The sequence below is a fragment of the Pelmatolapia mariae genome, linkage group LG3_W (assembly GCF_036321145.2).
Source record: "Pelmatolapia mariae isolate MD_Pm_ZW linkage group LG3_W, Pm_UMD_F_2, whole genome shotgun sequence".
Taxonomy (NCBI): Eukaryota; Metazoa; Chordata; class Actinopteri; order Cichliformes; family Cichlidae; genus Pelmatolapia; species Pelmatolapia mariae.
In genome coordinates this window covers 26,401,906-26,414,517 of record NC_086229.1, presented here as the reverse complement: position 1 = coordinate 26,414,517, position 12,612 = coordinate 26,401,906, and the positions used below count along the sequence as shown (strand labels likewise).

At 41.3% G+C, this 12,612-nt stretch overlaps 1 protein-coding gene across 3 annotated transcripts in view; it reads left to right on the top strand.

The window, feature by feature from the left end:
* The first annotated feature begins 1,983 nt into the window (after nucleotides 1-1,983).
* LOC134624310 (protein NLRC3-like) overlaps nucleotides 1,984-12,612 on the top strand; it is a 72,675-nt gene continuing 62,046 nt past the window's right edge. For 2 of the 3 annotated variants that reach the window (XM_063469280.1, XM_063469279.1), the window contains exons 1-6: nucleotides 1,984-2,117; nucleotides 3,528-3,659; nucleotides 3,744-3,863; nucleotides 4,315-4,434; nucleotides 10,496-10,636; nucleotides 10,892-10,993. In XM_063469280.1, the coding sequence (XP_063325350.1) occupies nucleotides 3,571-3,659; nucleotides 3,744-3,863; nucleotides 4,315-4,434; nucleotides 10,496-10,636; nucleotides 10,892-10,993 (572 nt within the window). In that variant the 5' untranslated portion in view covers nucleotides 1,984-2,117; nucleotides 3,528-3,570. The remainder of the gene's footprint in view (nucleotides 2,118-3,527; nucleotides 3,660-3,743; nucleotides 3,864-4,314; nucleotides 4,435-10,495; nucleotides 10,637-10,891; nucleotides 10,994-12,612) is intronic. The other variant, XM_063469283.1, reaches the window with a different exon arrangement.

Below are 12,612 nucleotides of genomic sequence, written 5' to 3'. Positions count from 1 at the left end.
CAGAGGAGTCTGTGGAAACATCCAGAACTGAGGCAGTGCTACAGATGTCTTCAAATAAAGTGGTGTATTATCCATGTTTTCTATGGATCACATCCAATATCCTGATCTAACAAGCCCCCTTTTTGTGGATTTTAGAGCCTCTTACTTTTACTGCGTCTGCGTCTCATTTCAAGCACAAGAGCAAGAAGTGGATGAAGAAATGGGGCGAGTGGGGTCAGTGTGGTGCATGTCAGCTGTGCTCATGCTTTCACAAAGAACATGTGTATTCATTGGCAGCATTAAGGTGCACTTTAGCCTTCATAATAATAAAGTATTCTGACTTTATTATTGTGAATCCCCACAGTCATGTTGCAGCTCTGCTTTGCTTTAAGAAAATGTTCTACCAGGATGTTACTTTCCTAAACGTGTTCTCCAAATGTTCCCAAAGACTTTGTTCTAAGTAGTTCTACATGATGAAACATTCACACTAAGTTTAAGAAGGACACACAAACACCATCTGTCCTTTCATCATGTGTACAAACGTGTTCAGATGTCAAATGTACCGTGAATGGATGCAAATGTGGATCGTTCCAATAAAATGAGACAGTTTTGTAAGTGGATCCCAGTTTGAAGTTCATTGAAACCTATAAGAACATGTTATTCAAACCAACTTTATCCAACAGGAAGAAGCATCAGGGGAACAGGAAACATTCAAACATGTTTACTGTAAGAACTGCACAAAGGAAGGAAGCACAATCCTACACACGACCACTTTAAAATGGACACTTTCAAACATCAGGGAGTGCTGCAATAACAACAGCTTCTAAACACTAAAGCATGGTCAGCTCTTATTTCAGGACAAATCACGCGTGTGTTTGAAGACAAATCCACATGATTATAGATTATTGATCAGCTTGAATCAAACTCACTGACTGATTTTTTCTTCATAAATAAACTGTGTGTGTTTGTTTGTGTCCTGTTTAGTTTGTCCTCTTTTCCTTTAGTGCTGTCAGTCCCTGTAAAACATGTAGTCTATTTATAGCTGGGCCCTGCAGTCAGTGCAGGCAGATATCTTAGACCTGATCAGGGGAAACACTGGGGGTTCAGCCCTGGAACCACAGCAGCTGTTTAAAGTTATTGAGTATATTTGGCAGTAAAGTGAATGTAAGCGTGAGACACTGTGTGCTCACAGCTAAAGGCTGCAGTCAGCTGTGTTAGAGCGTCTTTCACACAATGATCCTTTAATAAACACTCAGAGCTCCATGTTGATGAAGCAGTCATGTGTGAGCTCGTGTGCTGACATATTGACAGTGTGACCTCAGAGCTTCTATTTTCTAGCAGATTTTATTTTTGCAGTCACTGAAGGATAAACCCCCGTTGTAGAGCCAACAGTCTGCTGCAGGACCCTGAATGCATCATTAGTGTACAGGTAAACTCTCAGGTCAGAAACATGAATCTGATCCTGGATCAGTGAGTTTAAACACACAGTGAGGATGAAACTCTGCTTTAATGTTAGTTTCATGTATTTTCAGGTGTTATTGCTGCTGTTGGGATCAGCCTGTCTGTAGTATTCAGAGTATTTACTGCAGTGAAAGTCCTGCATTAGAATCCTGCTGATGGTCATTCTGACATCAGATGAAGGTAAAGTGTTACAGTAGTTTAGTACCTCACACTCGACCATGATCACTCTCAGCATGAATGTTTGACTGTCAGGACTCTGAGGATGTTTGGATAAATGTGGAGCTGAAACAAAGTGTTGACAGATGTTTGTGTTTCAAACAGGAAAATGAGCAGAAATAAATCAGCTCTGAACAAACAGCCGCCTGTCAGTATTATTATGGTCTGTGCAACATGTGCTGTTTATTCACTCAAACTAATCTATTCTGTCTTTTTCTACGTTCAATAGAAAATCTTATGTGCTGAGTTCACTGACTCCATCCTCTCTGTTACTGCCACAGTTTACTGCTGTGGAAAAGCGGGGGGCGTAACAAAAGCGGAGTGAAATGGAGTGCTGTGATTGTTTGTGGCTGTGGACCCTCTGTCCCACAAGCCCCTCCCTGATTTTTCCTTCCCGACGTTTTTCTCTCCTGAACTTTGTGTCTGACGCTGATCGTCTCCGTGTGAAGCTCCGTGTTAAGGTAACGTTAGCAGTGTGTAATGTTTCCTGGCTAACATCAGCTGTGAGCAGCTTAGTTCAGCACAAATCTGCCGCTCCACAGTTCACGGTAACGGACTCACAGCTGGACCAAGAGGCTGACCGCGCCCTGAGCTCTGAGTGAGGCCGCTGTACGTGACGTGGAAACATGTTTCTGCCGAAAAAAAAGAAATATACTGTGGATATTTGCTCTGTTGTTTCTTTCTCTGCTCGCTCTGCTGTCGCTTTGATTTTAAGAGGAAAAACCGTTTTCAGTTAGTCTCGGTGTTTCAGACTCTGAGTGTTTGTGTAGGAATCTGGACTTAAATGTAAAGTTAATGTAAAGCTGTTTGTCATCGTGTGTCTGGGATGAAGTCACATCAGAAACATGTAACGTGAGGTTCACTAAATGGTTTGGAATCTCTCTGAATAATTAGGAACAGAAACACGCAGGCCAGCGTCATTACGTCACTGAGTGGAGAACAGCGAGAAACTCCGTCCTGCAGCTGCGCACACTGACGTCAGTGCTGCACAGCCTCTCTGCTCTCAGTGCACACAGGTGACAGTCAGTAACCATGGATACAGGTGACAGGGAGGGCTTCTCTTGGATGAAGAGTCCCAATAAAAGAACTCAGCTCATTAACAGACGAACGTGTCTCTAGAGTAACTCGACTGGGTACCATTCCACACATTTACACAGGTGTGCAGTGATTTGTGTGTTTCATATGAGGACTCACAAGTGTGTGCTTCAATCCACACATCCCCACCTGAATAGATCCTCACCATGTATGCTCACTTTATGATGTTCAGCTTCACAAATCAAAAACCTTCCTGTGCACAAATATCTAAAATATTATAATATACTACATCACATCCACGTGCAGTTTTGAGACAAATGTCACACTGTCAGCTTCATGCAGCTTTCCACAAACTAAACTATGTTTGTCTTACAAATAAACAGATTGATCAACATTTCCAGTTTTTTCCTTAAGATTTTTCTTGTTGCTGAAAAACAAATGAACTGTAACAACGATGAAGAACTCAGTGCTCTGTTTGCTTATATCAGCATCATCCTGTGACTCCAAGCTTTACTTTGCACTCTTTAATATTTTATAGACATTTTGTGAGCAGCATTAACATGAGTTAGCTTAGCTAGCAGAGCAGCTAGCAGTTAGAGTATGAACTCTGTAAGCAGTCAGCTTGGTCCTGGACATTGTTACTGACATAAAGCTGCAGCCATGTTTGACCTGCTGATTTGTAATGGAGGATTTGGAGGCTGAACTCGGCTCTGTGACACTTTTTGTAGTGAACTGATGAAAGCTGTGTCTCAGATGGATGTTAGTCCAACACATCAGACACGACCTCTGCAGCTCTCAGTTGATGTGCACATGAATGATTTGTGTTTCGTCTGCAGGTGAAGGTAGAAAGTGTGTGTGAGCTGATGTGAATTGAGCAGCATGGATCAGTGTGAGGACAGAGAGCAGGGAGTCCCTCCCTCTAAAAGCACTCTGTGTGGGGAACATGAGAGCCAGACCAAAGCTCAGAGGTGAGATGACCATCTCTAACTGTCCATGACTCTTCTCCATGTCACAGCTCAGCACTCACATCACTGCTCCATCATTATTCACAGGAACCAACAAGGAAGAAAACGCAAACATGAACCTGAACCCAGCTGTGTGTCCTGTAAGAGTGACTGGGCTAAAGATCTCCCCATTTATTTTAAAGTCCAGCCTGTGTCTGCTGCAGAGAGGTGAGCTGTTAGTAAGACGAACTCTTTGATGTCAGTTTATGTAATTTAAATGAACTGTTTGATGTTTTCTGGTCTCTAAACTGCATCTCAAATGAAGTCACTGAGTTATTCTATAAAACATGTTCAACATTTAAACTCCTGCTGCTCACAGATCGGTCGTTGACGACCGATCTCCGTAGCAACAAGGATAGGTAGTCAACTCTGCTACTGTTGGATCTGTGGATCACTGTATATTTGGGATGCACCAATTGTCAAATTTTGGACTAGTCCTGCACAGTGTAAATGACCCCTGGTTGGCGCTCTGTCCTTACACTGTAAAACAGTAGTTTGGAGTTTCCTTCAGCTCATTCTCAGCCTTTAAACAAGTTTCTCTTTGGGGTGATGCAGGTATTCTAAGTTTCCATCAGCTTCTGTGGCTGCAAATGAAAAACACATTTTTCTTCTCTGGCAGGATCAAAGGGAGACCTGCTGGACCTGGACCTCCACCCAGCTCTGTGTCCTTACAGAGTGACGTGTCTAAAGATTTCCCCATCGTTAATTTTAAAGTCCAGCCTGTGTCTGCTGCAGAGAGGTGAGCTGTTAGTGACATGAACTCTTTGAGTTGGTTGGTTGGTTGCTAACAGACATAGTTAGTTTATGTTAGCTAATTAGAGACAGAAGCAATGACTTAGTGGAGAATAAGAACACTGAAGCTAAAAATCTGTCTCACTGTTGTGCTGCTCTTTGCTGCATCAATGAGTTTATTGTAAAACTTTCACTGTCTCTTCAGCAGAAAGTGGTTCTGCTTTGTTTGCTGGCTGAGCTAAAACAGGAAAATCCACTGTTAGCTGTAGTGTTTGTAACGAGGCTAAAGAGGAGAAACAGAGACAGAACTTTATTAATCCCTCGAGTTGGTTCTTCTGAGAAATTCAGTTAAACAACCGGAACTAATCAGGTACAACAAGACAGGGAGAACGCACAACTTAACAAAATCCTGTAGAGACACAAGACTGTCAGAATAAAACTGAAACACACACAAAGACACAGACTGACACGATGCAGGAGACAGACAGGAGAGAGAGAGGGACACAGAGACAATAGTTACACACACATAAAGCTACATTAGAGATTCTGAATCTTGGGTTTTCATAAGCTGTAAGCTATAATCATAGCTAATAATAAAAGCTATAATAAAATTATAAAAAACAAAGGATTGAAATATCTTACTTTACATGTAGTGAGTCGATATCTTATATTAGTTTGTTCTTTTAAGTAGAGGAGACAAATCAACGATACAGCTCTTCTTCCAATTAATGGCTAATAAATATTATGCTGAACACAGTCCAAAAGATTCAATGAGCCACATCAGTGTCTGCTGTTTACTATCAGAGCCAAATGTAGACAGAAGTTTTCCTACTAATGTATGTTATCTTGTTTCAGGATACATAATAGCTGCCAGTATCCAATCACACATCTGCTTACATTTCTTCTTTTCTCTGTTTTCTAAACTGAGCACCTGATGACCTTTGACCTTGTCCATCTTCCATTGGCGTTAATTTGCCCTCCAGCATCAACACAAATCCCCCAACCTGAGAGTCACCACAACACAACCTAACAGACCCACACCTCAGTGCACAGATTCAGTTTGTATAGGGTTTTTTATTTCTGGGATCTCACACAACCCAGGATTCAAATCATTAATACATGAATGAAATGTGCTCTCTTTGTAAGCAGAACCCCCCCCCCCCCCCCCCCCCCTTTAGACAGGTTGTGTGTGAGACTTCAGCAGTAGCAGGTACACTGAGGGATCTTGCTCACTTTTCACGTATAGAATTTAGAAAACACATCGGTGCAAATGACTGGTCTATATCATGATGTCTTCAGTTTTTGTGTTTGTTGGTTTGTTTTTATTCAGTTTTATTTTGCAAGCTGGTTATTAGATGCTGAGAATCCCCCCCGCCGCCCCGCCCCTCTCCCCCATGTGCAGCAAGCAGCAGGTGTACTTCACAAATGGAGGGCGCCTTTACTCCCCGCAGTGAGCGATAGAAAACCAATCGGTGCCCATGTAATCACAAAAATGTGCTGGCATGATGTTGGGGGAGCATAGGTGTGAGCTACCTTTTTTTGCCAATGCCCATGACTCCGCCCCCACCACGATGCCGCCCTGAGCAGCGGTTCATGTCGCCTGTATCAAAAACCACCACTGTACACAAGAGAGGAAACAGAACCATTATTAACACTAAATCAAAGAATATTAATTAACCCAGAGAACACATAAACACTGGGTCAGAGGTCCAGGACCATAACAGTTACTTTCTGTTTAACACATTTTTGGGGCGTTCTTATTTCACATCACTACGAGCCGTCAAACATCTAAGCCTAAAAAGAAACATATGAAAGGCTTCTGTTCCTTCATTTATCACCAGGAGATGTCACATAAAAACAGACGACGTATGTCAAAGTCGTGGGTTAAAAGTGGAACAGGGATTTATTTTGCCAGGTAATTTCAAATGCAGCATTTTTATCAGCTCAAAAACATCAACTGACAAACTATCAGACAAAAAGAAAGAGAGCTGAAGAAAGATAAGGACAGGGATAAGAGAGCTTACATTTAAAGGTGAAGACTGCTCAGTAGTGTTGGATAAACTGGAAATGTTAATCTCACATATGTTTTTAAATCAGATATCGGGTCTGTACATGTGACATTATGTTTTTTTCATATTGTGAAACGTGCTACAAAAAACTGAGGCAGACGAATTGTGTTTTGATTCAAGCTGAAAACAATCAGAATTAAAAGTTTGTGTTCACATCTACTGATATTTATTTATTATATTAATGTTCAGTTCATTTTTATTTCAAACATGTGCATTCACAATCATTACAAAATATAATTCCATTCTTTTGTTTGAAAAGGAGTAGGCAGAAGTATACTGTTATGGATTCAAAATATTATAAGGAGGGAGATAGAAGATAACTCAAAATAACAACGCTGGGTCCAACGAGATAAAGTCAAACGAAGATCTTTAATGATTACACGCGTGGGAGTTACACCCTGCAAAACATCAGAGGTGGAACTCTCAGACAATGTCCAAAACAAATATTTTATAGGTTTGGGATTATACAACGCCCCTTCATGCACTCAAGCAGATACAACACTTACATACGTCAAATCAAAACCACAATGACTTTTAACACAGTTTGAAAAGATCATTTTCTCGTCTCGATCCCCGGTGTCTTCCTGTCATCCCCGGACGTTCGCTTATCTGTCTGGGACATCAGGCACACTTTCTGCACAACCTGTTACTTACGCAGGCACAATTTTGCAGTTGCAAGCAAAACATGATTAAACTTTTACCTAACTAAATGAGTCTACCTACAATGTGTGTGTATGTGGGTGTATGTGTGTGTCAACTTCTGCTTGCACTTTGTTTCACCTTTCTGCTCCCCAGCTAGACCTTGTAACCTCTTCACAGAAGGCCAACACGTACACAACTGAAACTATGTGTGTAATATAGCAAATACATGAATAAAAATACTAACAAGAATACAAATGTATTGTAAGCATGTGCAATCCTGCAATAACTCAGGTCATTCTCACAGTAGATTGGCTAATCATTATCGCTAACCAAAAGTTTATAACCCTCGAGAGACAACTTCTTGAGTCACAACTCCTTTAAAGGCACAAATGCAATGTGTGTAAAATAATCATAGGTGCACCTGCAATGACAAATTATCATATGATTATACTGGCACCTGTAAATAAAGTAAATAAAGTAAATAAAAAGTAAATAAAGTAAACTTAAAACTAATCCAAGCTTTAAGGTATTATCAATAAATGCATCAATGCAAATGCTTGTTTATGATTATGATGAGATAACAATAACCAAATAATGAAACTGAAAATAGTAAAATGAACTGATAAAAATAGCAGGAAAAATAACCTCTCTTTTCTCCACAATACACTTATTAGTCCCTACCCCCTCAAATTGGATTTAGTTTTCTTTGTAGCACAAAGTTCAGTGAGCTTTGAACCAAAACAGGTGGTAGAAACAAGTTACTTTTACTTTCTTACTTTGAGCACAAACAGCACAAATCTGCCGCTCCATAGTTCACATTAACGGACTCACAGCTGGACCAAGAGACCGACGGCGCCCTGAGTGAGGCCGCTGTACATGAAACAGATGTTTCTGCCACAAACAGAAATATGCTGTGAATTAGGGCTGCACGATTTTGCATAAAATGAGAATCACGATTTTTTTGCTTAGAATTGAGATCACGATTTTCTCACGATTTTCTTTTCCAATATAAATATTTATTGCACTTATTAACTGCACATCAACTTCGTAACAGTTGAAACTGAACATAAAAACAATAAATAAACATAAAAACAATAAATGCCTCACATTTTGTGGTTGCCACAAAATGTTGTACTGCTTGAAATTCCGTCTCCACCGTTGCTCGACACTGCGTGTATAGAGCAGGTAGTGCAACAATAGAAAAATAGTTGCGGGAGGGCACTGTGTAGCGTTTGTCTAGGGTGTTGATCATTTTCCTAAATCCCTCGTTTTGCACAGTGTTGATATATCTTTGGTCAGGTGATAAGTAATAGCCTCCGTAATTTCTTTGTGCCTGCGGGAGTTCGACGGGTATAGGGAAGCGCTGTATAAGGTTCCCGTTATTGATGTTTGGGTGGTTGACCGGGACGAATTTTCTCCTGTCACTTTCTCGTCATCCCTGACGTGTTCTCCGTTGTTTTTTCCTGCCAATTTGAGCATCACGGCACAGCTTCTGTATCACGTGGTATAAGGCTCCGCCCTTGTCATTTGTTGAGCAGGAAGAGGGAGCACTTGTTTTCATGCAGATTACGTCCCGGATCAAAATGCGGTACAATCGTCGTCGTCTTTTTTTTTTTTTTTTTTTTTTTTTAAATCGTTGTCATTTGGAAATGAGATCGCACATAAGTATGAATCGAGATCGCGATTTTCTAACGATTAATCGTGCAGCCCTACTGTGAATATTTGGTTTGTAAGGACGTTTCTGTATCTGTCGCTCTGCTGTCGCTTTGATTTGAAAAGAGTCTCGGTGTTTGAGGCTCTGTCCCAGATGTTTGTTCGGTAGCCTTGGATCGAAAGTTAAAGTTACACACTCAGCACGTTGCATGAAAACGACATGAAATTCAGAATTTTACAGATCTGAACTGATCGTGTAACCTACAAACACAGAAACACGTTTTTATGGAAAATTTCTCCTCAGAAATTGGACTGTGAAAAAAACTGAAATTAAATGATGATGAGCTGGTCCTGATGTTCCTGAACGAGAAAAGAAAGAAAGAGAGATTCTGATTCTCAGAGCAGCAGCAGGGAGGATACCAGGGTTAGATCCAGGAGTTAAAATTTCAGGATGTCGTTTACTTTAGTTTACTTTAGTTTACTTTAGTTTGAACTCTTGTTAGCAGAGTTGGGATCACATCTGAGGAGGCAGAGGAATCCTTTCAGAGAGCTGAGTGAACCAGAGCAGCTCCAGCTGTGTGTCCGAGTAAAACAGCATTTTTTACTATTTCCATGTTGTTGTATATTTAATACAGGTGTTTGATTTGAGCTATGAGTGCCACATGTGCCACAGTGGTTGCCAAATGCAATGATCTGATTGGTTAGATCAGAAAAAAGTGTGATGAGTGTGTGTGTTGTTACAAACCAAGATCTAAACATGTGTGCAGTTGTAACAGTTTTTGTATGGTATTATTCCACTTGCCACAAATGACAGTGCGATGGGGAAACAGCTAAAACTAAGCAACAAGACAATGGTCTGAGTCAGGACAGCATGGGAACAATGATCAGGTCTCCAAAGTGTTTCTACACTGAGAAGTTTCACTGTGGATCCACTTCATGTGGACATCAGGTGAACTCTTCTGCTGTGGATCAGAGTTTCCCACAGTCACAGAAACAAAGTTCTACAATTCAGCAAAGAAGAGTTTGAGCTGCATGTGAATGAGTCTCTCTGACAGCTGATTGGTGCTGATTACAGCTGTCAGCTGATGTGTTAGTTTCACTCATGATTAAACATCTTCAATTCAAACTGAGGAGATAAAACAGTCCAAATGTGGATTAACCATGTGATTCATGCGTCTCCAGGAATAAAGTCAGAGCCTGCAGGAGCTTTAAGTTCATCCTTGTTTCCTGTTTGAATTCAGTGTGTCAGAGAAACAGAAACATGGAGGTGTGTTCATGGAAGCGTCTGATTCCTGATGTCAGAGAAACTTTACATAATTCAGCAGTGCTGATGTGGAGCTGATATCTGCATCAACATGAAGTTCACTAGGACAGTCACAGATATCATGTGTTAACATCATGTGATCCTAAAGTGTCTGAGTGGCCATAAAAGAGCTTTAATTCAAACTGAGGTCAGAGTTTGCAGAGAGCTGACTGTATTACACTCAGAGCTGTTCCTAATGTTCTGTCAATTTATTGCTTTTTGTGTTTTGTTATTGGAAGGTCTTAAATGTCAGAGTCTGCAGGTGAGATCAGGTTTCTGTGTCCCTGATGTGGATCATGTGACCTGGTTTCTAGGTTACATGACAGGTCAGAGGTCAGCGACTGTAACTCAGTTACTCCTGTTAATGTGAACTCACTGAGTGTTTGTGGTTTACCTCACAGACTGACTGAAGTCCACAAGAAGATGATGATGGAGGAAGAGGAGGACAGAGCAGAGTCTGTAGGATCCAGCTGTCCGTCTGTGAGGAGTGACCGGTCCAAAGATCTAAATCCAGACTTCAGTGGTGAACCTGGACCAACGAGGTCAGAGAGCTGAACTCACTGAGTAACAGAAATAATTCTGCACTGACATTATAATCAGTGTTGATTCTGGTTGATTTTCTGACTGTGTTTGTGAGCTGAGAGGAAATGAAAATGAATTTGTTACAAAAATCAGTTTTGTCCAGTTTTCCTGTAAACAGCTGAACTCTAATCTAAGAGGATGTTACTGACAGGAAACAGCTGCATTATCTGCAGTCTGTGTGATCACAGCTGCTTCAATCATGTTTGTGTCTGCAGAGGTCAGAGGTCACAGTCTGCAGGGTCCAGCTGTCCGTCTGTGAGGAGTGACCGGTCCAAAGATCTACCTCCACTCTTCAGTGATGAACCTGGACCAACGAGGTCAGAGAGCTGTGATGACTCCTTTACATGTTTGTGTTTCCTGGATAAATCTGACCTGAAACATCCTCAGATTGTTACAAAGATTCATTAAAAAGAAAACAATGAAAGAGAAAAGATCCAAATGTTAGACTTGGTCATTTGCTGTTTGAGGGCAGTGATGCTCATATCTGTGGGGAAAGTGTGACCTGAGTGGGTTCATGTTTGTCTTTAAAGAGCTGCTCTGATTCTCTTTGTGTCTGATCTGTTAAACAGTCTGAGAGGTCACACAGAGACCCAGCAGCTAAAGCCTGGATCATACTGGCTGCTGTTAATCAGACTCCATCAGGACAACACTGAACCACAGTGCTGTTCATGGAAATCAATCAGTGCAACTTTACACTGGATTACCAAAAGTACTGACTCGTCTGCCTTCACACATGTAAACTTGAGTAGCATCCAATTCTGAATCCACAGGGTTTAATATGATGTCAGCCCACCCAAGTGTTGATGACAGCTTTATTTTTTGGCGCAATGTAGTCATACAAGTACTGTCGCCCTGGCAACCACCAAACCAGAAAGTGCGAGAGAGAGAGAGTGGGTGAGTGAAAGTTAAAAAAAAAACACTGCTCCCAATAAGGAGCTGGCTTGCATCGTTCACTTCAAAGAGTCGGCTCTAAGAGCCGTTTCGTTCGCGACCGACACATCACTACACTGCACCATTGTGCTTGGTGATGTAAGGCTTGGATGCAGCTAGTCGCTATGGAAACCCATTTAATGAAGCTCTGTTCATGAGCTCATCTGAAGGCCAAATGAAGTCATGATTGGCTCTGCAGAAACTCTGCACTTCATCATCCACTGAGCCCACTCTGTGTTTTCCACTTCATGGCTGAGCTACTGTCATTCCCAGCCACTTCCACTCTGTTATAATCCCACTAACAGCTGACTGTGGAACATTTAGTAGTGAGGTCATTTCACAGCTGGACTTGATGCACTGGTAGCATCCTGTCACAGCACCACGTGGGACTTCACTGAGCTCCTGAGAGCCATTCTGTCACAGATATTTGTAGAAGCAGTCTGCATACCCAGGTGCTGATTTGGTACATACACAGTCATGGGAGAGACTGGAACACCTGAGTTTAGTGTTTTGGATGGTGAGTGAATCCTGTTGGCAGTATCCTCCTGCAAACTGAGGCAAAAAGAATCTTCCCATTAAACTTTTCTTGTGATTTCCTGCCTATTTAGAGCTCAAAGAGGCCACCAAACATTAGATATCAATGGAAAGCCCAGGATGTCCTCTATCTAGCACATCAGGAGTTAGTAGGGCAGCTCGAATAACTCAAAAGATATAGACCAAAAACAAATGTCCATTACAGAGGACATAAATAGGATGGTTCTCACGAGGATATTGTGTATATGAAGTAAGTGTCTGGAGAAAGTAAGACAGACACAAAGCAAACAAGTCGTTGTTCCAAAGAACGACAAAGAAAAGTACGAAAATGTTTTAGAAGCATCAAACTGACGGGAATGATCAGCAGTTGAAAAAATGTTTAGTTGCTGTACAAAGTCGTCACAGCAGATTCTGTCAGCAATGTTTCACGTATTTATTTGATCTTATAGATGGAGAATACTGCAATGAATGA